Raw genomic sequence first — 25,409 nt, forward strand, 5'->3', positions numbered from 1 at the left:
TCTCTGCTTTGCATATATTTCAAAAGAAACTCCTCTGATGCTTAATTGGGTCTCTAAATTAGCTTAAAAAGAACTAGAAAGAATCTTAATTGGAGTCAGATAGCTCTTGGTAACGTGCCAGAATAAATAATGTTTTATGATCTCATACTGTTGAGATTGGTTGGATTTTTTTTCAATGAAAATTGTGTTTAACTTCTTTGGCTGGTTTATACATTTTATTTATTTATTTATGTCATATTTGTAATGATTTGAGACCCTGGGCAGCTACATTTAAAAAAAGCAATTGTGAAAACCAACAATTAAAACAAAGTTGCATTAGAAAGTTGTTTGTTTTTCAATGAGGATAGAGAAGGGTTGGCTGTGAGAGCTTACCATTCAAATGTATGTAGAATATCTAAGTTAGTATTGTTATTAAACTGCTACTTATCCTTGGAAGGAACTGCCACAAAGTAATAGAAATAAAGATATTCATTTGAACTAGGGTTTTTCAAACTTAGCAACTGAAGGATATGTGGACTTCAATTCCCAGAATTCCCCAGCCAGTATGCTTCATGCAGGAATCCAACTAAGGGCATTCACAACAGATGCTATCAATTCCTCCAGAGAAATGTGAAAGAAACGGGCAACCAAATTAATATATATATTTACTCCCTCCCAGCTATATTATATTCTAGAAAAATGCTTAACACCTACAGGTGCTACGAGTGGAAGTCTTTCTCTATTTATTCCCACTTTAAAGAGGAGTCCCCCCTTTTATTAAACATTTATATTAATTGCCTGAGACAGGCTCTATCCCAGAGCATAATCTCCTTCTATGCCTCTTTGTATTGACACTGCTGTCATTCTAGATTAGTGATTGTCGGAGGCTTCAGACTTCAAGCAACGTTCTGCCATATTAATCAGTTGCAACTTAATTCCACTAAGTGAAGGTAGTCTTATTCCCCAACTGCCGCCTATTCAGGAAATCAGCAGGCTCTTGCTTGAGGTTTGCAAATATTTAGAAATCTGCTTTCAGTCTTGATCATTTGATGAGGACAAGACAAAAAAATAGCCATCTGGGTCCATAAACCCTCTGGTGCTACTTGGAGTGTAATAAATAATTTGGAGCGAAGACTTTGTTTCTCTGCAGTACTCAAAATGATGATTCCATGTTTTTTGCTCTATGCTGGAACCAAGTGAGGCTTTCTGACTAGCCAGTGATGGCTAACCTTTTTTTGGCTTTTGGCTTGCATGTCAAAAGCGGGGGGAGCTCAGGGGGGGTCGTGCGCAGGCATGCCACACCCATAATGCTATACGTGCGACCCCACGTGCATGCATGCGCAACCAGACCCCCCTCCCACTTTTGGCACACTTTTTACACCCTTCCCAGGCTCCAGAGGCTTTCTGAAGCCTGGGGAGGGCGAAAACAGCCCCCCGCCCCATGCGGAGTCCCTCCCTGAAGTCTCCAGAGCGCAAAAAAACGGCCCTACAGGCAAACCGGAGGTTTGGGAACTGACTTCCAGTTTGTACGTAGGGCCGTTTTTTTGCGGGTGAAAATGGCCTCAAAAGAAGGCTGAAGTCTGCTGGCCAGCGCACATGCGTGCTGCAGCTGACAGAGCAACTCCTCACATGCCCTAACAAATGGCTCCGCGTGCCACAGGTTCGCCATTACGGGACTAGGCCATGGGATAATTCGTCTTGGAATACGGGTTGAAACAAATTCAGTCTACTCTCATCAACAAGTTTTCTTCATCTTGGAAAACAGACTTGTTCTTTTGTAGTCTTTCAGCTCAGCCCTTGTTAATGTTTGGAGAAGAGAAAAAATGGACAAAATTCTGCTATTGTTATAAGGTGGTGGCTTTGAATTATATGCTTGGGCAATTTGACAATCTCCTTCTCTTTAATCTGTTCATTTATCACTTTAATTTATATTATTTAATTTATATTACATGCATTCTCTTTCATTGTTTGTTTGCGTCCATCTCCTCCACAATATGTTTGTTCCCCAATTTGCTTCTTTATGCATATGACCTCTATTTTTTTTTAAATGTCCAGCATCCGTTTGAACATATCCAGTGAAGAAGAATCTAGTACAATATCTCTCTGGCTCTTGGTGCCCCTGTCGAATTACTGTTATAGTTGGATTTTTCTCCCGCTAACACCCATCTAATTGCCTTCTTGGTTTGCCTTCTCTATTATTAAACACAGGAATTGCTTTCAAAACAAATACTGCTTTGCTGTTCTACTTAATTGTGCTTTCATATTACAAATAGTTTATAAAATATGTTTTTGTAAGCCTTTTTCTTTAGTTACAAGGAAGAGTCTGTCTGTTAGTAATGGATCCAGGCATTAGATATAAATATATTTATAATTCTATAGTTTTGAACAATGTCTAGTAATTAGCCTAACATTTGTACTCTTCTGGCTACTTTAATTGGTTGGTTATCAAATGTCAGATACTATATAGATAAAAGTAGCTGTATTTGGACATGTGTTTCATAATTTCTACTCTTAAAGAGATACTCCCCTCTTAATCTTAAAACCCCCAGATGGAGGGGTTGCCTAGAAAGGATATTTTCCCTTTCATATCAAAACAATACTGAATTCACAGCAAGAGAGTTGGGAGGGTACTCTGTGGGGTGAACTCAAATCCAGCCTTGTGATCCTTTCTTGGTAAGGCTGTTTTCAAGTTAAAACATTTTAGCAAACACATCATTCCTGTTTCTAATTTCCTGCATGCAAAGTGGGGTTTTGGAAAAGGATGGAAGTTATTTAAGAGGCAGATTACTGGGAAGAAGCAGGTGCCTTTTAAAAAGCTGTACAATCAAAAATAGGAATGTGTTAAATGTTAAAGTAGAGTCAGTTTCTATAGGGAAGTAAAAATACTTATCAATACATCTTTGTGACAACTGCTTCAAATCCTCATCTATATTTGAAGGGGGGTTGCAGTTAAACCCTTTCCTACGTAGTAATTATTAAATCAGTGTTATTATGCGGAATGGGAGTACATAATTTCAGTTCATCAGGATGTTTTCACTGGGGTTTTGAGACTGTTTTCTTGTTAATGTTTAAGTTTTATGTTGTTATTTTACGATTGCCTTTTGCTTTCATAGAATTCCAGTTACTTTATTGATTAGGAAGTTATAGACATTGGGTATTCTGAACTTTTTACCAGTTGAGGAAAGAGCATCTCTCTAAATGTATAAGCTTTTGCAGGTAGATAGATGTTGAAACAGTTCTGCTGCTTGTATGTGGTCATGTATATGGTGACAGTTCTACAGTGTTTTGCCTTAATGAGTTTAGCTTTTATGTCTATGAAGCCATTCTGAAGCTAATGTTAATGGCACTCACCATTTGGCTAATGCTAAATTAAGATTCTTTCTACTATTAGAAGCTGGAAATTGCTTTATATAGCTGCTGTTGGTGGCAGGGACAATTGGCGATTAGCTAGGATTTTACTTAGCGTGCATTTGAGGCTTTTTCTTTCTCCGTAGGCTGATTTGTCACCAAACACACTTAAAGAAAGCTTTTAAAGCTTTCTTTAAAAATAAATAAATAAGATGGAGTAGTTTATTTCCTTTTTGGTTGTAATTTCATGTATCCCCCCCACTCACTCAGTGGATCCTTTTCACGTGACTCATTTTCACAATCTTTTCTCCCCTTTTTATTTTTATTATTGTGGGGAATGTTATATACTCAACCATAGTTGTAATCCGGAGTCCTCTGTTCCTCTTTTAAAATATAGAAGAGCCTGAAGCTACTGTGGTTTTAAGTCAAAAGAAGGTGGCTGTACGTTTTCCTGGAGATAAAATAGGTAAATTTTGCTGCCACTTTTTTATTTTATTTAGCACTCTCCTCTCAAAAGTACTGCTGCTTTTTCAAGCAGATGCTATGTTTAATCGTTTCATCTTTGAAACAGACTCCTTTTTAAAAAATGAGATTTGTTATTTGTTAACCATATAACCTTTATTCTTGTAGAGTTGATGGACTTTGCAGAAGATTCATCCAGTGTTCTGGAAAGCAATAAGAAATCTACCAATTCGCAAGGCGATAAGTCTAAAGAAAATACACGAAAAATATTTAGTGGACCAAAGAGGGTAAGTAGGAATGTTAAAATCAGCTTCATAAGTCCATTGCCTTTTCAAAGGTAGTTTTAAGACATAGTTGAGTCTCTTTACATGCGCATATGTCCATAAAAAAATACAATAATAACCATGAACAACTCTGTCTGCAGTTCATAGTATGTCGCAAATGTCCTTCCTTAAAAATGGTAATTGGAGCCAGAATTCTATCACTAAGCAGTGCGGTCATAAAGCATGATGTTGGGTGACTGTGCTACTTAGCAATGGTCCTGGGGGTTCCCAGTTTTGGTTGTTAGGTGAGGCCTTCACATGACTATGTCTTCTGACTTCCTATCAGCTCTCCCACTGACTTCGCTTGTGGGAAGCTGGCAAAGAAGTTCCCAGATTTGATCACATGACCGTGGGATGGTCTGATGGTTAACAAACTAGGCCAGTTGCCAAGTGTAGGTGACCTGATAGGTGTTTGGAAGTTTTGTTTAATCTGTGCAATACTGGATAGCTGCTTAACAACTAGATATTTAATGAGGTGTATTTAATTAATACAAGGCCTTGACTGCTAAATGATTTTGTGGTTCTCATATACTGTGTCACGGCTTGTTATATTAACTTAAAGATATAAGATATTAAAATTGTTTTCAAGATTTACTCTCTCTCTCTCGGATTAATTTTGAAAAATTCTTTCCTACCTCTTTAATACCCTTTTCATTAAAATTTACAAAACCAATGACATATTCTTGGAATTTGAAACAATGAAATGGGATTTCAGTTTTGATGTTAGAGGATTATCTTTACAATTTAAAATTAAAGCATCGAGAATGTTTTTAAGGGAATACTTCCAGGAATAGAAATAATATAATTACATCAATATAATATTCTAATAGTATATTAGAATATTTTGAGAAAAGAAATAAAATAAATAAAATCTCCTCTTAACTGGCAGCTTTAACACTCGGTATTTCTGAAGAACAAACTGGGTACCTTTCAGAAATTAATGTTCTGTTTTAATTTTCAGTCACCAACAAAAGCTGTGTACAATGCTAGACATTGGAATCAGCCGGAATCTGAGGTTCTCCCAGCAACACAAGTGCTGAAAAATCCCAACGTTCCAGTGAGTATGGTATTTTTATACCGCCTTTCTTGAAAAATTAACCTTGAAAAAGGTTACAGTCACACATATTCACCAGTAGAAAGAACTATTCTGAACCACAGTTGCCGATTCTAGAGGTTAAGTTCTGGAATAGAATTTCCGACACCACAATATTGGAGACTCACTTAAAAATGGTCAGACTCGTGCCATAAATATTTTGGAAGGAAAGAGAGGGATAATGGCCTTGGATTTCATTAGAAAGCATAATATCTTAGGTTCCACATTTTTTTTTCCTTGAATGATTTTTCTAGGTTGTACAAAAAGCTGTCAGTTGACCTTTGCTTATTAGCTTCTCCTGTTTTTTATCTTACTGTATAGCTCAGGCATGTCCAAAGTGCGGCCCGGGGGCCAAATGCGGCCCTTTTTCAAATTGCAAGCGGCCCGCAGCCTCTTCTCCCCACCGAGTTATTTGTTTAGTCTTTCATAAAATACCGTAATTTTCGGAGTATAAAGATGCATCTTTTTCGCCTCAAAAAAGAGGCTAAAAATCTGGGTGCATCTTATACACTGAATACAGCATTTTTTGCCTCCCAAAACTCTGCCCCCTTCACCAAAATGGCTGTGCATAGCCTTTAGGAGGTTTTCAGAGTGCTCCTGATGGCTGTGGAGGGCATAAATGAGCAAAAAACGGGCCGTTTTTTGCTCAACTTTCCCCCCAGCCCCCAGGAGCACTCTAGAAGCCTCTTAAGGGCTATTCATGCCCTTTAAAAAAAAGGCCCGTTTTCAGGAAAAATGGGCCGTTTTGGGGAGAGTGCAAAAACTTTTTTTTTAATTTGCCTCTTCAAAATCTTGGTGCGTCTTATACTCCGAAAAATACGGTAGTTAATTCGCATTTAATGTTAAGGGTTCAAAGAATGTCAGGCTGAATGATCGGCCCCACACATTTTCACCTCACCAAATCTAGCCCTCCTTGCAAAAAGTTTGGACACCCCTGGTATAGTTGGACCTAAATATTCCTTTATATGTTTTTGTATCTGCATTGGGTATGTGATTTGATCTAAAATAAATGTTTCCCAATCTCGGAACTTGAAAATGGTGGACTTCAATTCCCAGAATTCCCCAGCCAGCATGGACTGTCCTTCACATGAACTATGTATTTAAATTAATTTCAAATATTCTTGCGCCATAATAGGAAAGGGAATTAAGCATCATGCAACTTTCAGTTTATCCCATTGCCATGTCAAGTTTTATAAATATCCCAGTCATCCTGAGGAAGGCACACAAAGCAGAAAATGTGCTTTGATTCAAGTTTGGAATGAAACAAACCCACTCAAAATGTTCTTGGTTGGCTGGATAGCATAGGAACAAAACTCTCAATAGAACAGCAGGAAAAGGTTAGCCAAAGGAATAAGTGGGTGGTAATCCATGTTGAATGCTAAAGGTAAAAGGTTCCCCTCGCACATATGTGCTAGTCGTTCCCGACTCTAAGGGCTGGTGCTCATCTCCGTTTTGAAACTGAAGAGCCAGCACTGTCGGAAGATGTCTCCGTGGTCATGTGGCCGGCATGACTAAATGCCGAAGGCACACGGAACGCTGTTGAATACTACCTTCTACCTAAATTGCAGAAAATTTGGGCAAGGGCATGATTTTTAAAAAAAAACTGAAGTCAAAGGAATTCCTGTAGGAAACAAAGGAATAGACCTCTTCTCTATGGTAAATTAATATTTGTTTCTTATAAAAAATGTCCCTTCCCGACAGAAAATGTAAAAGATAGTTTTCAGATTGTTTTTTTTTAAACATAACATTACTTGGTCTCTTAGAATAAAAAGAGTAGCTAAACTCCTTCCAGTTATAACATATATTTCAAGTATATCTCCTTTTTGATATTTTTAATAGGGTTTTTTCCCCCTCCCGGACCAATTTGTGCCAGTCACAAATTTAAAAATCATAACTATGTGAAGCAAATCAGTATACACCCCTTCTCTAATACCTATCAGCAAGAAAAAATGCTGCTCAGTGCCCATCCATCCAAGTAATTGATTTAACCTAACTATTCCTGACTCCTCTCACAGTTTCCAATACAATGTTCTGCTGCCAGTTTATAAAGAATTCTTCCATAGTGTAAAATATTTATGACCTATGATATCAAAATCCAATCTCCAACCCAACAGAGCTTAAATGTGTTTGTCCCAGAAATGAATCACTTTTTTATTATATATTGACCAAAGTATTTTCCTGTACACCGCTTGGAGAGTCCAAGCAATGGGTTAATTCAGTCTGCTTGCCCTTAGGACTGAGGAACTATTTTTCCTTAAGCCACACCTCCTCCTGGTGTGCTCAATCCCCCAGAATTCTTCCTCAGTCAGCCCGTTTGGACGTATTTAGTTAGAGCTCTGAGCTAAATTGATCCTTTTTTTGGCTTGGACTCTCAAATTACGTTTAAAGTTTTTCTCTACTATTCCTCCAACATCGTGAGACGTTTCTCTCTTAAATTCTGCGACTTTCTTCAGTACAATCTGCACTTGAAGGCCAGGAGGTAAGCTGGAAGGTGGTGGGGGGTGCCCCTCAGCCGATCCTCTTGGGACGGCTTCGGAGGCCTGCCGCTTGTCGTTTAAAACGGCGCGGCTGCAGCGGCGAGGTTCCTAACTCCCCAGGCCCCTCGTTTGTTATTTTCGTCGAAGTTTTTTCGCTCCCCGGCCTGCTAGAGGACCTCTGCCGCAGGGAGGAGTGGGCGATCGTCGCCATTGCGAGGCGCGTTCGCCCCTCGCTCTCCCTTAGCCCCACGCTGTTGCGGCGGCCATTTTTAGGCGCGAAAATAGCGCGCCCAGCCATGGCCGCCATTTTGCATCAGCCTCGTTGTTCAGGAGGCCGCTGGAGGTGGCAGGGCCTAGCAAGGGTTTCTCGGGCTAGGATCGCCACCTTCGCCTTTTGTCTATTTTTGCGAGCGGCGCTGGTTCCTGTGCCATTCCAACGGTCATCATACCGGCTCAGGGAGGAGGCCTTAAGTAAGAGCAGGCCTAAAGAATTTTTCTATAGTCATTCTCCTCCCTGCTTCTCCTGCGGAGCCTTGCACCCCGGTGCAGGCCCCAATCCTACCCCTGGGCCTCCGACTGGTGTGAAACATGGGATGATTTCATAGTATTGATTCGATTAATTGTATATATGGCAATTTTAACGATCATTTCGTTTTGTTTCCCATTACAGCACCCAGTCTATATCTATCCTTCTGCCTTATCATAGCCTTGCTCCATCTTGTGTGGTCATTGACTATGGACCTGCCCAGTCCTCCCGATTCCCAAGACGCTAGGCCGAGCCTCTCGCAGGCCCCTAGCAAGGGTTCCTCCTCTTCGGGGAGTGGGGGTGCGGGCAAGAGTGGTGGGGGTAGCTCTGGGAAACAGCGTTCCAGAACCCCTTCGGTAGCTGAGGCCAAGGATGCTGAAAGGCGCCAGCGGGCCCTTGACAAGCAATTCGAGAAGGCCAGACGCCAGGCAGACAGGGTGCAGTCCCTTTCAGGAGCCCCTCCCTCCCGGGAAGATCTCCAGTCGGTCCTCGCCGAGGAGGTGGAATCCCAGGACCTATCCCCTAATAGGTCATTTGCAGAGCCGGCTTCCCCGGTCCCTTCCTGGGCCTGTGAACAGGTTCCTCCCCCTGGGGATGCTAGCATAGACGATATGCAGGGTGAGGCTTCACCCCCCCTAGTAGAGGGCTTGGATCCCGATTCTGACTCTGAGGAGTTATCGCCCCGCATGCAGGAGCTAATGGCCGTGCCATTGCCAAGGGCATCACGGAGGCCATGAAATTTAAAAGTCCTACCGCAGCGGCCCCTAGGGGTCCCAAACCCGATCAGGCAGCTCCGCCCCCAAGCAAGCGTGCTCGCCATCCTTCCCTGGAATCCTCGGTGGTCAGCGAGGCCTCTGCCATTGAGGACCCTGACCCGGAGGTGCTAGGCCTCTCGGACGACGAGGACCTTCCCCCCGAAGCGCCCGCCTTTGCGGGTCTCTTTAAGCCCAGCCTTTTTAAATCGGTCCTTCACAAGGTCAAGGCTGCCACCAGGGTGGGGATCAAGCCCAAGCCGACCGCGCCGGCGGATGATGCCCCTCCGGCTAATCCCAATGCGGTCATGTTTGATGTGCCAGCGCCCCAGCAAGAGCTGGTTCCGGTCCCGGGGCTGTTCCTCGACTTAATCCAGCGCCAGTGGGCTCAGCCAGCCACGCAATCCTCTCCCAGTGGGGTAGATAGGAAGCTTTATACTATGGAGCCAGTGTTGGAGGACCTTCTGGCCCTTCCCACTGTCGACCCGCCCATCGCTGCGCTCACTTCCAACTCCTCGCTACCGGCCGACCTCCTGGAAGGCCTTAAGGCGGAGGACAAGAAGGCGGAAAAGGCGTGTCACAAGACCCATCTGGCGGCTGCCTGGGCCATCAGGGCCTCTTCTTCCGCTTCCTTTTTTAATAGGGCCTCTGTGATCTGGCTGCGCGAGCTCCTAAACAAGCTCCCGGCGGGAGACATCCGTCTCCACCAGGACGTGTCAAAAATAATCGCGGCCTCCCAGTATGCCGCTGACGCGTCCCTCAATGCCACCAAATTTGCCTCCAGGGCCCTCGGTTCTAACATAACTTCCCGTCGACTGATCTGGCTCCGACATTGGCAAGCGGACCAGAAAAACAAATGGAAACTGGCTTCCGCCCCCTTTAAGGGGTCCAAATTGTTTGGCGAGTCCCTGGATCCTCTCCTCATTGAGTCCAAGGACAAGAGGAAGATCCTACCTTCTTTAAATAAAAAGCAGGAACGTAAGGCCGCTCCCTACTCTAGGAGGCAGTCCTTTCGTGCCTCCGAGCCTTCCACCTCTGCCTCTTCCTTCTCTCCCTCTAATAGGTCCTTCGGCCAGCAGGGCGACAGGTCCCAAGACAGAGCGCCTTTTCGGGACAGAGGCAGGCAGCAGTTCGGCTTCCGCAAGTATAACCGCGGTGGGGCCTCCAACAGGCCGTTCCGTAAGTCAAAGTGACTGCCAGGGCTTGGCGCCCATCGGGGGTCGCCTCCAGCTGTTCGCCTCTCATTGGGCCCAGAACACCGAGGATGCTTGGGTTCTGCAGACAGTCAGGGAAGGCCTCTCCCTAGAATTCCTGTCCCTTCCCCCCCGGACCTTCATCCGGTGCCCTGTCCCGTCCTGCCCCCAAAAGAGGCAGCGTATGGACCAGGAAGTCCGTCATCTCCTGGACATCAGGGCCGTGGAACCAGTTCCCCAAGGCGAAGAGGGGAAGGGGTTTTACTCCATCCTCTTCCTGGTACCAAAGAACTCGGGGGGGTGGAGAGCCATCTTGGACCTCAAGAACCTCAACAGGCATATCGCCTACCGGAGGTTCAAGATGCAGTCTCTGCAGTCCATTCTGGCGGGGATTCGACAGGGAGATCTTCTCACATCTATAGATCTCAAAGAGGCATACCTCCACATCCCCATCCGTCCTCAGCACAGGAAGTTCCTGCGCTTCTATTATGCGGGTCGCCACTTCCAGTACAAAGCTCTTCCATTCGGCCTCTCGTCCGCTCCTCGGACGTTTACCAAAGTGCTGGCGGTAGTGGCGGCTCAGCTAAGACGCAGGCCCATAAGGCTCCAGTGCTACCTGGACGACATCCTGATCCAGTCGTCGTCCAGGCAGCAGGCCCTTCGGGATCTCCAAACCACTATGAGATCCCTCAGAAACCACGGCTTCTCTCTAAATATAGAGAAGAGCCATCTCACCCCAACCAACAGACTTGTACACCTGGGGGCGGTGATAGATACCAACTTGTGCAGGGTTTTCCTTTCCCGAGACAGGTTGACCGGTCTAAGGTCCATGACCCACAAGGTGTTGAGCTTGAGGCAGGCTCCAGTGGTCCTTCTGTCGCAGCTGCTGGGAAAAATGATCTCCTGCATTTCCATCGTGCCGTGGGCCCGCCTGCATTCCAGGTCTCTCCAGTGGCTGCTGCTGCCGCACCAGAGGGCATCCAGGTGCAACTCTACCAGGCCGATTCGAGTTCCCCCGGACGTGAAGAGGTCTCTCCGCTGGTGGGTGTCTCCGGCCATCCTCAAGGGCCACCTATTCAAGGAACCCGAGAGGTTGATCATCACCACAGACGCCAGCCTCTCCGGCTGGGGAGCCCACATGGGGTCCCTGGTTGTTCAGGGCAAGTGGTCCCAAGTGGAATCCAGATACAGCATCAACCTGCTGGAACTGAGAGCTGCTCGCCTGGCCCTGCGCCATTTCAGCCGGCCCATCCATCGCCAACATGTGCTTCTGATGACGGACAATGTGGCCACCAAGGCCCACATCAACCGCCAGGGCGGCACCAGATCCAGAGCACTGATGAGAGAGGCGGAGTCCCTGGGACGCTGGGCGGAGCGCCATCTGGAATCCCTTCGCTCCGACCATATCTCCGGAGTGGACAACACACAGGCCGACTGGCTGAGCAGGACGACCATAGATCCTGCGGAGTGGAAACTGGACCCTCGCCTGTTCCACCAGATGTCCGACAGATTCGGGACTCCGGCCGTAGACCTGTTTGCGTCAAGGGACAACAAGCAGCTCGCCCGCTTCTACTCCCGGTTCTTCACCCCGGGGGCGGAGGGGACAGACGCACTGCGTTGCAAGTGGCCCCGCGAGCTACTGTATGCCTTCCCTCCCCTGCCTCTCCTTCCTCAATTCATCTCCAAAGTCATCGCAGAGGGAGCAGAGGTCCTTCTCGTGGCCCCGCATTGGCCCCGCAGGTCGTGGTTTGCCGACCTTGTCCACCTGTCGGTGTCTCCTCCGTGGCGCATTCCTCCGGACCAGATCTCCCTCAGCCAGGGGGCCGTGATTCACCCAGAGCCCCAGTGGCTCCAGTTGGCCGTCTGGCACTTGAGGGGGACCAACTGAAAGGCCAAGGCCTGTCGGAGGAGGTAGTGAACACCATTCAGGCGGCTAGACGCCCTTCAACCACTAGGATTTATGATGCGTCCTGGGCCGCCTTCGCCAAGTGGTGTGAGGAGCTGCTCATCGAGCCGACGACCGCGCCTGTTCCCAGAGTGCTTGACTTCCTTCAAGCGGGACTCAACAGGGGCCTGGCCCCGAACACCCTTCGACGTCAAGTGGCGGCTTTGTCTACTGTCTGGTCGGGCGACCACCTTTTGCCTCTCAGCAAAATCCCGAAGGTGCGTCTTTTTCCTCAAGGGCGCTTCTAACCTTCGCCCTCCCACCGTTCATCGCTACCCTACTTGGCAGCTGTCCGTGGTCCTGCGGGCCCTCTCTGGCCCCCCATTCGAGCCTTTACGCACTACTTCTCTTCGATTCCTGACGCTGAAGACGGCCTTCTTGATTGCCATCACGTCAGCTCGCCGGATTTCGGAGCTGGCGGCTCTCTCTGTTCGCCAGGATCTGTGCGTCATCCACCCTGACAGGGTCATTTTGAGGCTGGACCCGACCTTTACCCCCAAAGTAAACTCATGGTTCCATAGAGCGCAAGACATTGTGTTGCCAAATTTTTGTCCTCATCCGTCGCATCCCAGAGAGCGATCCTGGCACAATCTTGATGTCAGGAGGGCCCTGAAGGTCTACATCGCTCGTACTGCGGAATTCAGGAAGTCAGAGGCTCTTTTTCTCTCCTTCCAGCCCGGTTCCCTAGGGAAGAAGGTCACTTCCTCCACAATTGGCAGGTGGCTTCGCGCTTGCATTGCGACTGCCTATGAAAGTCAATCCAAGGCCGTTCCGCGCGGCATCACTGCACACTCCACACGAAGTGCTGCTACCTCAGCGGCCTGGGCCACCCAGGCCTCGATCCTGGACATCTGCAGGGCCGCTACGTGGTCCTCTCCTTCTCCATTTGTGCGACACTATAAACTGGACATTTTCGCCTCGGCTGAGGCGTCTTTCGGCAGGCGTGTGCTCCAGGCGGTTGTGTCAGAGACCGAATCCCGGGAGCCTTCTTCTGCCCACCCAGATGGACAATAACTTTGGTATGTCCCATTGCTTGGACTCTCCAAGCGGTGTACAGGAAAATGACCATTGGCTTACCTGAAGGGTCCTTTTCTGTACACCGCGGGAGAGTCCAACCCACCCTGGCTCTCAAGGCCGGGATTCGGGTTCCTCGTGTCAACAGTACATCATCTTGGACGCTTCGCTCCGTCCGCACGAACTGACTCCTTCAAAGAATTCTGGGGGATTGAGCACACCAGGAGGAGGTGTGGCTTAAGGAAAAATAGTTCCTCAGTCCTAAGGGCAAGCAGACTGAATTAACCCATTGCTTGGACTCTCCCGCGGTGTACAGAAAAGGACCCTTCAGGTAAGCCAATGGTCATTTTCTAAGACCCTATTAGAGATAAATAAAAAGCTTCCAATGAAGCTGAGAATAGATGATATTCTATTAAAGTTTCATTCTACGTAAATATGGCCAAAGATAAGCCCAGTAATATTTTTGAATATCTGCTAAATAAAACCAACATCCTCAAAATATAAATCTGGACCAATGAAATCCTTAATGGCCTCTTTTCCCATATAAAATTCTTCAATGAAGAAAATATATATTCAGTATTAATATTGGAATACCTCTTAAAGCAGGATTTAAAACTCAGCAATTTTAAGATGCGTGGACTTAAACTCTGAGAATTCCTCAGCTTAGCATAAAATTGCTAAGATTGTACTAAAGCATAATAAATTTTGGAATAATACTGGAATAAAACATTAATTTTACCCCCTCAATTCAAGAGAAGCTGAAGGCCAAGTATAAGAATTAAAGTGTAAAGAGTATAATTACTTTTTGAAAGATTGGCAGTGCAGGTTTCTTAAACAGTTTGGAACCATTGGGCTGGGACTTTCTTCTGAATTGAGATATAAAATGGCAAATTTGAGACATCCCGTATTTTTCGAACTATGAGCTGCACCAGACTATAAGAAACACCTAAATTTAAAGGCGGAAAAACAAGAAAAATATAGTCTTTGGCCTCCTCACGTTGCATTTTTGCCCTCCCAGGCCCCCAGAAGCACTCTGCATGACCTGTTTTAGCCGAAAATGTGCCTGTTTTAGGCAAAAACGCATCCGTTTTTGGCCTACAGAGAGCTTCTGGGGCCTGGAAGGACGTAAATGGAATGCACAGGGGGCTTGTCAGCCCATAAACGCCTGTTTTCGGTCTATAAGATGCACCTACATTTTCACCCACTTTTAGGGAGGTGGGAAAGGTGCGTCTTATACTCCAAAAATACAGTAAATGACTTCATTACTTCGGATGGGAAGAAATGTACATTCATTTTAGTTATTCCCTAGGACCTTTCAGAATAAACAGTTTAAAAACATAACACGATCTCGTTTATGTTGCATTGGCATCTTTGAAGGGCTAGCCTTACATCTTCTAAAGTCTTATGGAAAGGGGAAACATTTCCCATCTTGCAATTCAACATCCATGTTTTCAATCAACAGGCAAGGTCTTCGAAAGAGGCAGTTCCTAAAGATGATGGGGTATTTAAAGCTCCAGCACCACCTCCCAAAGTGATAAAAACTGTGACTTTACCAACTCAGCCCTATCAGGAGATAGTAACTGCCTTGAAATGTAGGAAAGAAGACAAAGAAGTAAGTGGGACAACTCCCATACTATTTTTCCACAATATACTTTTTTTAAAAAATATAAACACCTGAGGTCTATCTAGTCGAGAAACTGAGAAATCTCTTTTAGAAATGAGCAAACTCAACCAGCCCTTTAATTTCCTATCACATATTGTTTGCTTTTTTCCAGTTATACACTGTCGTGCAACATGTGAAACACTTCAACGATGTGGTAGAATTTGGAGAAAACCAAGAGTTCACGGATGACATTGAGTATTTATTAAGTGGACTGAAGAGCAATCAGCCCCTAAACACCCGTTGCCTTAGGTAAGATATTTTTCTTTGGATGGTTTCTTCCTTAACCTTCGTAGATGATTGCATGGAGGTACGGTGAGAACAGAAAGGAAGCTGTTTGTTAATTTGAAACTGGCAACTTTGAGACTGTGAGAAGTTTCAAATTGGCGCGGTGGTGCAAAAGTCTTACTGATGCTACATCGAACCTGTTTTAGTTAAGAGGCATACTTGACTCCACTCTTAGGCAGAGTCAAGCCACCACTTTGCATGGAGACCAGGAAAGGCAACATCTGCCATCTTTCTGACCTACTTCATATAGCAACTCCTCCCTTCTATTTCTACTGTCTGGTGTGGCTTGCTCTCTCTCCCTGCCGTTTTGAATAGGCCACTCTGGGGCGACCCTCCAGAGTTGTGAGTCATGATCTTATAAATGTCAAGAAAGGCCCCAATGTGTCTTCTTTTCGTTCCAAGCCATAGAGTCTCCCTTAATTGGGCTGAAAGTCAGTAACAATTACGTTATACAGATTGTCACTCGTCTTCATTGCAAGTCACCAGGAGAAACAAGTTTCCAACCGCAGTGGATGCTGGAGCAGAGAGAAAGGCTGTTCTTTCTCTTCGGTGTCCTCTCTGCTTTCCAGCTCCCCAGAGCCATCTAATTCCAGGGTAACCTTATCCTTGTGACAAGGTGCAGTTTTATGAGTGACTTGACACGAAGTGACGTCTCTGAAAATCTCCCATACTTCAGTTCATTCAGAGAGTAAGCTGATATCATGTTAGAATGCAGCTCAGTGGACAAATCTTGCTAAACCATCCCGTAGTTGATTACCGTTGGCTTAGTTGGGTGGATGAAGATAGACACTGGGGCTTGTTAAATCAACCATGGTTAACGGCAAGCATGATAGGTGAGCTCGGTTTGTGTGTGCGTATTGCGTAAGGAACTTGCTTCACTGAAGCTGACATTCTCCCTTTCACTAAAGAAGCAGCGATGACCATTTCCAGAGGGGTCTTCTGTCTTCCTTGTCTTCTTTTTTAACTAGTCGTGATGGGTGTGCAATTAGCCTATGTGTGATTGTCAGGATTCCCCTGCTGCTTTACATCCCCTGATTTGATTGGCTCATTGAGCACACAGCCCCCTTTGGAGATTTTTGTGATCTTGCTGATGTCTATTTGGGAGCCTCTCAGCTCCATTCAACATCGGGAGATAGAAGAAGAAGGGAAATTGATGGACTGAAAGAATTGAGCGTGGGGGGATTAGCCAGGGAGAATAGCAGGCTAACGGATTCCAAGCTTTGTTAAGCAAACTAGCTACAGCTTAGATGGTGTTTTCCAGTCTGGCTACATCCAGGTAAACTGCAACTGTAATTCCCAGAATTTGGTATTGCCAAAGACCATACTAACTGAAAATGGCACGTTGGAGGCCCAACAACGGGATATGTGGCCCAAGAACATAGCTATCCGTTTGTGTTGTTTGTCTCATGCCTGGTACACTTCTAGCTTACTAAAAGAGGGCAGTTGGATGCCTGTAGCTAATCCTGGCCATAGGAATGTATGGTAAGGATGGAGTTGGGTGGCAAGATTTGCAGTTCTCATCACACTGCTTCCTAAAAGATGCATTTGACTAAAGATTCTGCTAATTTCAAGGTTTGCAAAGTTGAAATTACTGGGACAAGAAGTCATTGGTGGATCTTCCTTGCAGAAAAAAAATGAGTTTTTTTTTTCCATGTACACCATTCTAGTGAGGTGGCTCAGTGGCTAAGATACTGAGCTTGTTGATCAAAAGGTTGACAGTTCGAATCCCTAGCACCGCGTAATGGAGTGAGCTCCCGTTACTTGTCCCAGCTTCTACCAACCTAGCAGTTTAAAAGCATGTAAAAATGCAAGTAGAAAAATAGGGACCACCTTTGGTGGGAAGGTAACAGTGTTCCACGTACCTTCGGCGTTGAGTCATGCCATCCACATGACCACGGAGTCGCCTTTGGACAGCGCTGACTCTTCAGCTTTGAAACGGAGATGAACACCGCCTCCTAGAGTCTGGAACGACTAGCACATATGTGCAAGGGGAACATTTACCATTTACTTAGTGGTACTGATTACCTTTTACACTTTATGGGCAAATTGTAGAAGAAAAACTGTGTTTTAAACATTTCTTGCAATGTGTATTTTAGTGATAAAATATTTGAAAGAGCATTAGAATGTCAAATCCAAGATAGTTTGAAACCAACTGATGAGAAAACCCAACGACTAAGCAATATGCACATTAGCCTTTTATAATACTTAGTGATTTTGAACACTGTTTTAACAATATTTGAGGCATTTATTTTCTTATTCTGAAGATGAAATCCAGCTAGCCGTATTAATGTGTGTGCTTGAAGAATGCTTTTCTTCCTGATGTTTAACGGAAAAAAAGCAAGCAGTTCTTCAAAATGAAATGACTTCATTTTTCTTGCTTGAAAGCGAGAGCTGTAGTCCTGTTTCTGATAGGTTTTCTGTCGAATAAAACACATTTGTGTGAAATATGAGTTTGAAAAGAAACATCTAATGTTTTGTAAAGGATTAGTGTATTTGTTCAGTCATTTTACCTTCCTTTAAATGACTGCATCAATTCTGAGTAATTTTAACCTCAATTTGTAATGCAGCTAATTTTACTGATTTTTTTAAAAGCACAGAATGCATACAATTTGACTCAGTATTGAACCTGTCAGTATGTAACCAGGCAGAATTAATCTGTTTTTAGCTATAAACAGAGATAAACATCACTGTGCATGATGGTGTCCTATGTTTCCCCTCCAAAGTCTTTGAGAGCTTGTTAACTATGATTAAAGGGAAACAAAACAAAAAAAGTAATTTACAAAGTGTGGTCTCATTTGATTAAGCTAGTATATTTATTAGGACCAAAATTTTATTATTGATTGTGCAACCAGTTTTGCAGAATCCTTCATAAGGATTCATATAAATGGTTTCATAGCATCCGGTCTTGCAGACTCTAATAAAGGTATGTACCGAGTTTTCTCAAAAATAAGACAGAGTCTTATTTTCTTTTGATTCCCGAAATAAGCACTTGGCCATATTTTGGGGGAGTTCTTATTATTTTTGAGGTGTAGGAGGCGGCGAGCGTGGTCACCTTATGGCTGCTGCTGTGTTGCAATATTTTCAGGGAGGGCTTATTTTAGCGCATGCGCTTAAAAGCCCAATTGGGCTTATTATCCAGGGAGGTCTTATTTTCAGGGAAACAAGACATATTTTTAGATTTTTTCCTGATGGGAAACAGTATATTACTGCTTTCTCTTTTGCATAAATAGCTCTCTTTGATCTGGCATCTATCTGCTTTTCTATTTGCTCAATTCTCATTAAATATTGATTCATTCACTCATTCATTCATTCTTTCTTTCTTTCATTTTAGTGTTATCAGTCTGGCGACCAAGTGCGCCATGCCCAGTTTCCGAATGCATTTGAGAGCACATGGAATGGTTGCGATGGTCTTCAAAACACTGGATGACTCACAGCACCACCAGGTATCTCTGACTCACGTTGTTCGTGGTATTTCAATACTCTGTTTTCAGCTGACTATTGTTCTAAGGAAAATGTTTTTGCGTGTATTGAAAGATTAGGAACCATAAACTAAGACTACAACTTTATTTTACTTCCTGTCCATTTCTGCTGCTGATGTCACCACTATTAAAATAATTTTTGAAGATACCATTTGCGGGCTTTCCTGTGTTTTAACACATGATGTGATGATAATAATGTGATAAATTTATATGCTGCCCAGCTCCTAGCAACAGTTGAAGAATTGTTAAAAACATTTAAGAAAAAAGCAACACGCACACACACAAACGTACAAACACAAAAAGAACACAATGAAAAAAAGATGGCAGAGAAAACAGACCCTGGTAGGAACAACAACAAAAAGCGTTGTGTCTATCACTCTTGCTAAAGTGTCCTTCACAATACCAATAGGGTGGGGGCCTTTTGAATCTCTAAATATATATATTAGTAAAGCAGGAAATCAGAATATTTCCTCCAAAGGGCCAGAAGATTGAAAGGTTTGTCAGAACGAGGTGTTTTGAATTCAGGACCACACGATGTAGAAAGGTTGGGCATGCCCCTGTCGAAAAGCTTGATTTGAATTTTTGAAGGGGAGGAATACTTTTGAGTATGCGCCGCACGCTTCAGATGTAATGTCTCAGCATTAAATTGAGCATAAAAATATCTGTGGTATACAGTTTTGGGATAATTATCTCACAATCTTTGTATAGAAGTTTTTGTACCAAATGTGTGCACATACATGCAAATATGTACATAAAATTGGCCTTGATTACTGTTGCTAAACATAAGGAGAAGTTACTTATTTCAAGTGACTTGGTAGAGCTGTAGTCTAATGAAATGTATTTTAAGTAAAATAGAACAATAATAATATTCCCCAGTCAGGAAAACCTAGCTAGCTTTCATTTTGAGTTGTGAATTCATGACCCTGCTAACCATATCTGGCTCTTCTAAAACATCTTGAACAGCAAACTAAGTCTCACATTCTCCTACTCAAAAGTTTACTCCTTTTTTCATGTTCTTTTCTTTTTCTTTTGCCCGAAGAACTTGTCGCTTTGTACAGCAGCTTTAATGTATATCTTGAGCAGAGATCGCTTAAACATGGATCTAGACAGAGCCAGCTTAGATTTAATGATCCGACTTCTGGAGCTCGAGCAGGATTCCTCCTCCTCCAAGTTGCTTAATGAAAAAGACATGAACAAAATCAAGGAAAAAATCCGAAGGCTCTGTGAAACTGTTCATAATAAACACTTGGATCTCGAAAACATAACGGTGAGCACTGAGTTTACTTTTTTTTTTAAAAAAATCATATGAAAATGCAGAGAAACAGCAGTTACAGTTATATACAGTGTATTTTTAGTCTATAGCAATAGCTCTTAGACTTACATACCGCTTCATGGTGCTTTTACAGCTCTCTCTAAGCATTTTCAGAGTCAGCCTATTGCCCCCAACAATTTGGGTCCTCATTTTACCCACCTTGGAAGTATGGAAAGCTAAGTCCAAACTTGAGTCTTTAAGAATCGAACTGCTGGCAGTGGGCAGAGTTAGCCTGCAGTACTGTGTTTTAACCACTGCGAGGAAAGGAAGGATAGAAAAGGGCACTAGCACTTGGATTTATATACCACTTTACAGCCTTCTCTAAGCAGTTTACAGAGTCAGCCTATTGCCCCCAACAGTCTGGGTCCTCATTTTACTGACCTTGGAAGGCTGAATCAACCCTGAGCCTGGTGAGATTCGATCTGCCAAGTTGCAGGCAGATAGCAGTCAGCAGAAGTAGCCTGCAGTACTGCACTCTAACCACTGCACCACCACCGGTCATTGATCGGGCATGGAGGGAATCTGCAATGAAACACATATAAGTTTGCCAGTGGTTCTATTTTGTGGGAGGATTTGGCTGTATTTATATGCAGATTTCCCTTGTGTGTTTTCTAGACTGGTCATTTGGCCATGGAGACCCTTCTCTCTCTCACTTCAAAGCGGGCAGGCGACTGGTTTAAAGAAGAGCTGCGACTTCTGGGTGGTCTTGACCATATTGTAGATAAAGGTATTAATTTTGCCTTAAAAAGTACTTAAGTTGTATCACTGGAACGTATAACAACCTTACACCATTTTGGGAAAGTAAAAAAAAAAAAATCTTACAAAATGTCTTACTGGCTTAGCAATCACACCCGTCTTTTGTTTCTCAGTTAAAGAGTGTGTGGATCATTTAAGCAGCGATGAGAATGAAGAGAAATTGGTTGCTTCACTCTGGGGAGCGGAAAGATGTTTACGGGTCTTGGAAAGTGTAAGTATGAAATATCCTGGAGAAAATGGATGTTGAACCAGAATAAGGAGAAATTGGTGTATATGATGCCTCATTATTGGCTGGGGTAGGCCTTTTTGCTTCGCTGCGGCTTGAGGAAAAACATTGGTTCTACTTCCTGAAGTTGTCTGTGTGACAGACCTTTGGTTTTTCGGGTTTTTTTTGAGTGGGTCTGCTGAAGAGTAATAAATAATAAATAACATTGTCAAGAATGATGGCGAGGGGTGCGGTGGCCTAGAGGTGGAACGCTTACCTCACAATCAGGAGGCTGTGAGGTCGATCCTAAGTAGAGGCAGATACTGTTTTTTTTGGAGTATAAGATGCACTGGACTATAAGATGCACCATGATTTTGAAGAGGTAAATTAAAAAAAAAGTTTTTGCACTCTGAAGGCCTCCCAAACCCTCTGCATGCCTCATTTTTTGCACACACACAAAAAAAAGGGGGGGGGGGAAGGCATGCAGATCTTTGGGAGGCTTGTGGTGCTCGGGGGGGGGGACACAAAAACTGCCCATTTTTCACAAAAAAAGGGGGGCATGCAGAGTTTTGGAAGGCTCTTAGAGTGTTCCTGGGGGTGGGGGGCAAAAACAAGCAAAAAAGGTCCGGGTTTTTTGCAAAAAAAGAGGGGCATGCAGAGGCTTTGGGGGTCTTGTAGAATGCTCCTGGGGGCTGATCAAAAACGAGCAAAAATGGCCCATTTTTTACTCGTTTTTGCCCTCCCCAGCCCTCAGGAGCACTTTGCAAGCCTCCCAAACCCTCTGCACGTCCATTTTTGCAAAGGGGGTGGGTTTCGGTAAGCCAAAAATGCTGTATTCAGTGTATAAAATGTACACAGATTTTCACCCTCTTTTCTGAGGGAAAAAGGTGCGTCTTATACTCTGAGAAATACAGTATTTCTCTCTCTGGGCATGATAAAAATATATCTGCTGAATATAACTCCGCATTGCTGCCAGGAAGGGCATCCAGCCAGTAATCACTCAGCTCCAGTTCAGTTGCCCAGACTCCACCCTGCAAGGGATTATGGGGTCATTAAATGGAAATGATTGACAAGAATGATGCGGCTTGAAGTGATTCTGGCTCACATCGGATTTGTAATTGCTAGTGCTAGGCTCGCCTATTTAGTAATCCCTATGCAGGTACAGACATAGTCGGCATAAGGCCATAAACAGCCTTAAACCAGGTCGTCACTCTTTCACTTAAACCAGTACTTCTCAACCTTGTTCACCTGCAGCATTCTGGCCAGGGAATTCTGGGAGTTGGAGTCCATCCATTTTAAAGTAGGCAGTGTTGGGAAGCACTGACTTAAAAGGACCTCTGTGGCCTCAAGAGGCAGACCCCATGTTTCTGCCTCCCTCAATGCCGCCATGTTTTTGTAATCTTAAATTTCCAGTACATTAAAATAATGCTAATCTTCACCATTTGTTATTATGCAGCTCAAACACTGGATTAGAGTTTGGTCCCTTTCTGTTTACAAGTTAGGCTGCTAAATGTTGCCAAAATACAAGCATTGCTCATTTAAGAAAGACGTAAGGAATTAGACTTTCGACAGTTTATTATTCTTTTTCCAGGTAACAGTTCACAATCCAGAGAATCAAAGCTATTTAATAGCATATAAGGATTCACAGCTCATTGTCTCTTCAGCTAAGTAAGTTCTAAAACATATTTATGTTAATGGTATAACAGTTAGTTAAAAGACTCATCAACATGGCTCAGTGCATATTTAAATTTTGAAAGTTTTATGTCTTGAAGCTTTTCTGTGCTGGCTTTTCTCTGAATTTACAGGGAAAAGATGAAAAGTGAGCAGTCATTGCTGTGGCTCACTGTATTAGGGCAACATGACAGATAACAATCAGAACTTGTTGTTGGAAACATTTCTTTAAGGAAGCTGATGCAGGGGTAATTTGGGTTGTGCCTTCCCGGCTTCTTAATCTTCCAGAGCATTACAGCATTGCGAGGAGCTAATCCAGAGATACAACCGAGCAGAAGACACCATCTGTCTTGCAGACAATAAGCCATTGCCTTACCAGAATGTAACAAACCACGTGGGTAAGGCAGTCGAAGACTGTATGAGAGCCATCATCGGAGTCTTACTCAACTTGACAAACGATAATGGTAAGTAACTCGTTGTAAGGAAGCATAAGAAGAGGCAACCAGTGGCGAGGACTGTTGGTTCTCTCTCTCGAAAACATCCTTAGCACATCGCTTGAATGGCAGTAGTATTTTTTTTTGGGGGGGGGGGGTTGCTGCTGGGTGAAGTGATGTAAAGTAACCCATGAATGTAGATTCTTTGGGAATCAACCGATCAAAGGCTATTCAGGCATCAGATGGAGAAAAAAATGGAGACAAAGGCCTCAATGTGGGTTGATCTTTCAGTTGAATCCTGTTAGCCTTGAAGGTCCTTTTAACCCTTCTGGACCTCTCCCTGTCTTACATTCATCTTTGCCTATTTGTTAGAGGCAACGTTTTTTTGTCACAAAAATAACATCTAATTTGTAGTCTTGGGATAGCGGACTGAAGGAGATGCTCCAAAGAAGAAAGGATGTTTTGTGAGAGCAAAGTCTTCATCTGTAGGGACGAAATGAACAATGGGGGACATTGATTGCTTAGATTTTTGCCCCAACTTTATTAGTAAAAGTGCCAAGGTGGCACAGTGGTTAGAATGTGGTACTGCAGGGTAACTCACTGCTCACTCCAGGAGTTCGATTCTGAATAGCTCAAGGTTGACTCAGCCTTCCATCCTTCCGAGATCGGTAAAATGAGGACACAGATTGTTGGGGGCAAGAGGCTGACTCTGTAAATCGCTTAGAGGGCTGTAAGGTATGGGAGCAGCTCTGCAGCGGACAAAAAAGCTCTACAGAGAATCATTAAAACTGCCCAGATTATCACCAGGCTCCAGTTACCAGCACTGGATGACACTTCACATCTCACTGTTTGAGGACGTTGCATAACATTCTCAAAGACTCTTCCCATCCTACTTACAATCTTTTAGACTGTTGCCTTCTTATACAGAACAATTAAAACTGGGACCACACGTCTTCTGAATAGCTTCTATCCCAGAGCTATAATTGCACTCAACAATGAACTGAAGGGCCACCATCAGTGAGCTATTGGACAGCACTATTTGGTCTGTTGTGTGGATGCTTGGGTGGTTTAGGGGCGGGGAATTTTTTGGTGTGTGTGTGTGTGTTTGGGGATTGTTATGTGTGTTAGGCCTGGTCTCTCTGGCTTATTATGTGAATTTTGTTGTATGTGTAAACTGTGTATATACGTACAATGACAATAAAGTAAAGTAAAAGAACTATGAAGCAGTATATAAGTGCTACTACTATTAGTGAGGCAAACACGCATAATACTCCCTTTTCATATTTTCCCTATAACAGCCACCTATAAATGAAAAGAGGGACTTGGATAACAACTTAGGATGGTTTCTGGTTATAAAACAGACTCATCAATTTCTCCCTGCTTTTAATGTTTGCAGAGTGGGGCAGCACCAAGACTGGGGAGCAAGAGGGCCTCATCGGCACCGCTCTGAACTGTGTGCTTCAGGTTCCAAAATTCCTACCTCAAGAACAGAGATTTGATATTCGGGTTCTAGTAAGTAAAAAAAAAACCTCATTTCCACCCATGAGTATTTGGAAAATAAATAAACTGTTTCTGTGGTTGCATTGCACGATAGATCCTAAAGGCAACCTTTTTCTTTTTAACATTCTGCTGAAGCCAGTTTGGCCCCATCCTTGCACTGAAAGATTTTCATCGCCTTTTGTGGCTTTTTGCCTCCGTGGAGGAAACGGTTCTGGTTTAACTTTCAAACTGCTGGGAGGCTTCTGAGTCCATCATTTGCAAAGCAGAAGGACCATTTTCAGTGATATGTACATTTATAATGTAAATTTAATAGGCAAGATTACCAAGATGTGCATCTTACCTGTCAGAAAAGTCCTTACAACTTTCTGGTCCTCTTGAACAATCAATGTCTAAGTTAGGAATAACACGGCACTTTTCTAATTTTCCTTCCCTCTTTTTTTTTCTTTTAACCTTAAGGGTTTGGGTCTTTTGATTAATCTGGTTGAATACAGCGCAAGAAACAGACATTGCCTTGTGAATATGGAAACATCGTGTTCCTTTGATTCCTTCTGCTTGGGAGAAGCTGAGGAGAGCATAAGCACATCTGGACAAATGGCAGCTGTTCAGGCTTTAGTACAGGTGAATTCCATCTTTTTGCATTCAAAATATGTGTAGCTTGATGATAATTCAGAGGGGGGGGGGAGGTGTTACTGAAAATTACCCGGCACAGAGGAGGCAGGCAAGGTTAATTCTTCTCCTTTACCACCATCTTTCTGTGTCTCGTTTGACTGAAATCGGTGCACTGATCTGTGGTGTCTGAAGTCCATTTGCAGGGGTTTCCAGGGGCTAAATAGAAGTCATGTAGAGCTACATGGGAAAGTGGTAAAGCAATTGGTGACATTGATGATTGACCAACCCCCATTGGTTAGTGCATTTAGGGGCTATTGGTTATGTTTTGATTCTCATTGAATGTTTTCTGTTGCACAATCTGAGATGCCCAGAGCCGTTCTGGA

At 43.8% G+C, this 25,409-nt stretch overlaps 1 protein-coding gene across 5 annotated transcripts in view; it reads left to right on the plus strand.

Annotated features, from left to right (window-relative positions):
* The window catches only part of WAPL (WAPL cohesin release factor), a 52,938-nt gene that overhangs the window by 16,658 nt on the left and 10,871 nt on the right, over window positions 1-25,409 (plus strand). For 4 of the 5 annotated variants that reach the window (XR_014175433.1, XM_081953550.1, XM_081953551.1 and 1 more), the window contains exons 4-16: window positions 3,725-3,793; window positions 3,958-4,076; window positions 5,074-5,169; window positions 14,575-14,724; window positions 14,888-15,024; window positions 18,392-18,503; window positions 19,579-19,806; window positions 20,467-20,578; window positions 20,721-20,818; window positions 22,404-22,480; window positions 22,772-22,947; window positions 24,314-24,429; window positions 24,874-25,035. Coding sequence is in view for 4 of the 5 variants with exons in the window: in XM_081953550.1 (XP_081809676.1) it covers window positions 3,725-3,793; window positions 3,958-4,076; window positions 5,074-5,169; window positions 14,575-14,724; window positions 14,888-15,024; window positions 18,392-18,503; window positions 19,579-19,806; window positions 20,467-20,578; window positions 20,721-20,818; window positions 22,404-22,480; window positions 22,772-22,947; window positions 24,314-24,429; window positions 24,874-25,035 (1,652 nt within the window). In the remaining variant the exon portion in view is untranslated. The remainder of the gene's footprint in view (window positions 1-3,724; window positions 3,794-3,957; window positions 4,077-5,073; window positions 5,170-14,574; window positions 14,725-14,887; window positions 15,025-18,391; window positions 18,504-19,578; window positions 19,807-20,466; window positions 20,579-20,720; window positions 20,819-22,403; window positions 22,481-22,771; window positions 22,948-24,313; window positions 24,430-24,873; window positions 25,036-25,409) is intronic. The other variant, XM_081953552.1, reaches the window with a different exon arrangement.

This window comes from Natrix helvetica (assembly GCF_964273705.1).
Source record: "Natrix helvetica genome assembly, chromosome: 5".
Lineage (NCBI taxonomy): Eukaryota > Metazoa > Chordata > Lepidosauria > Squamata > Natricidae > Natrix > Natrix helvetica.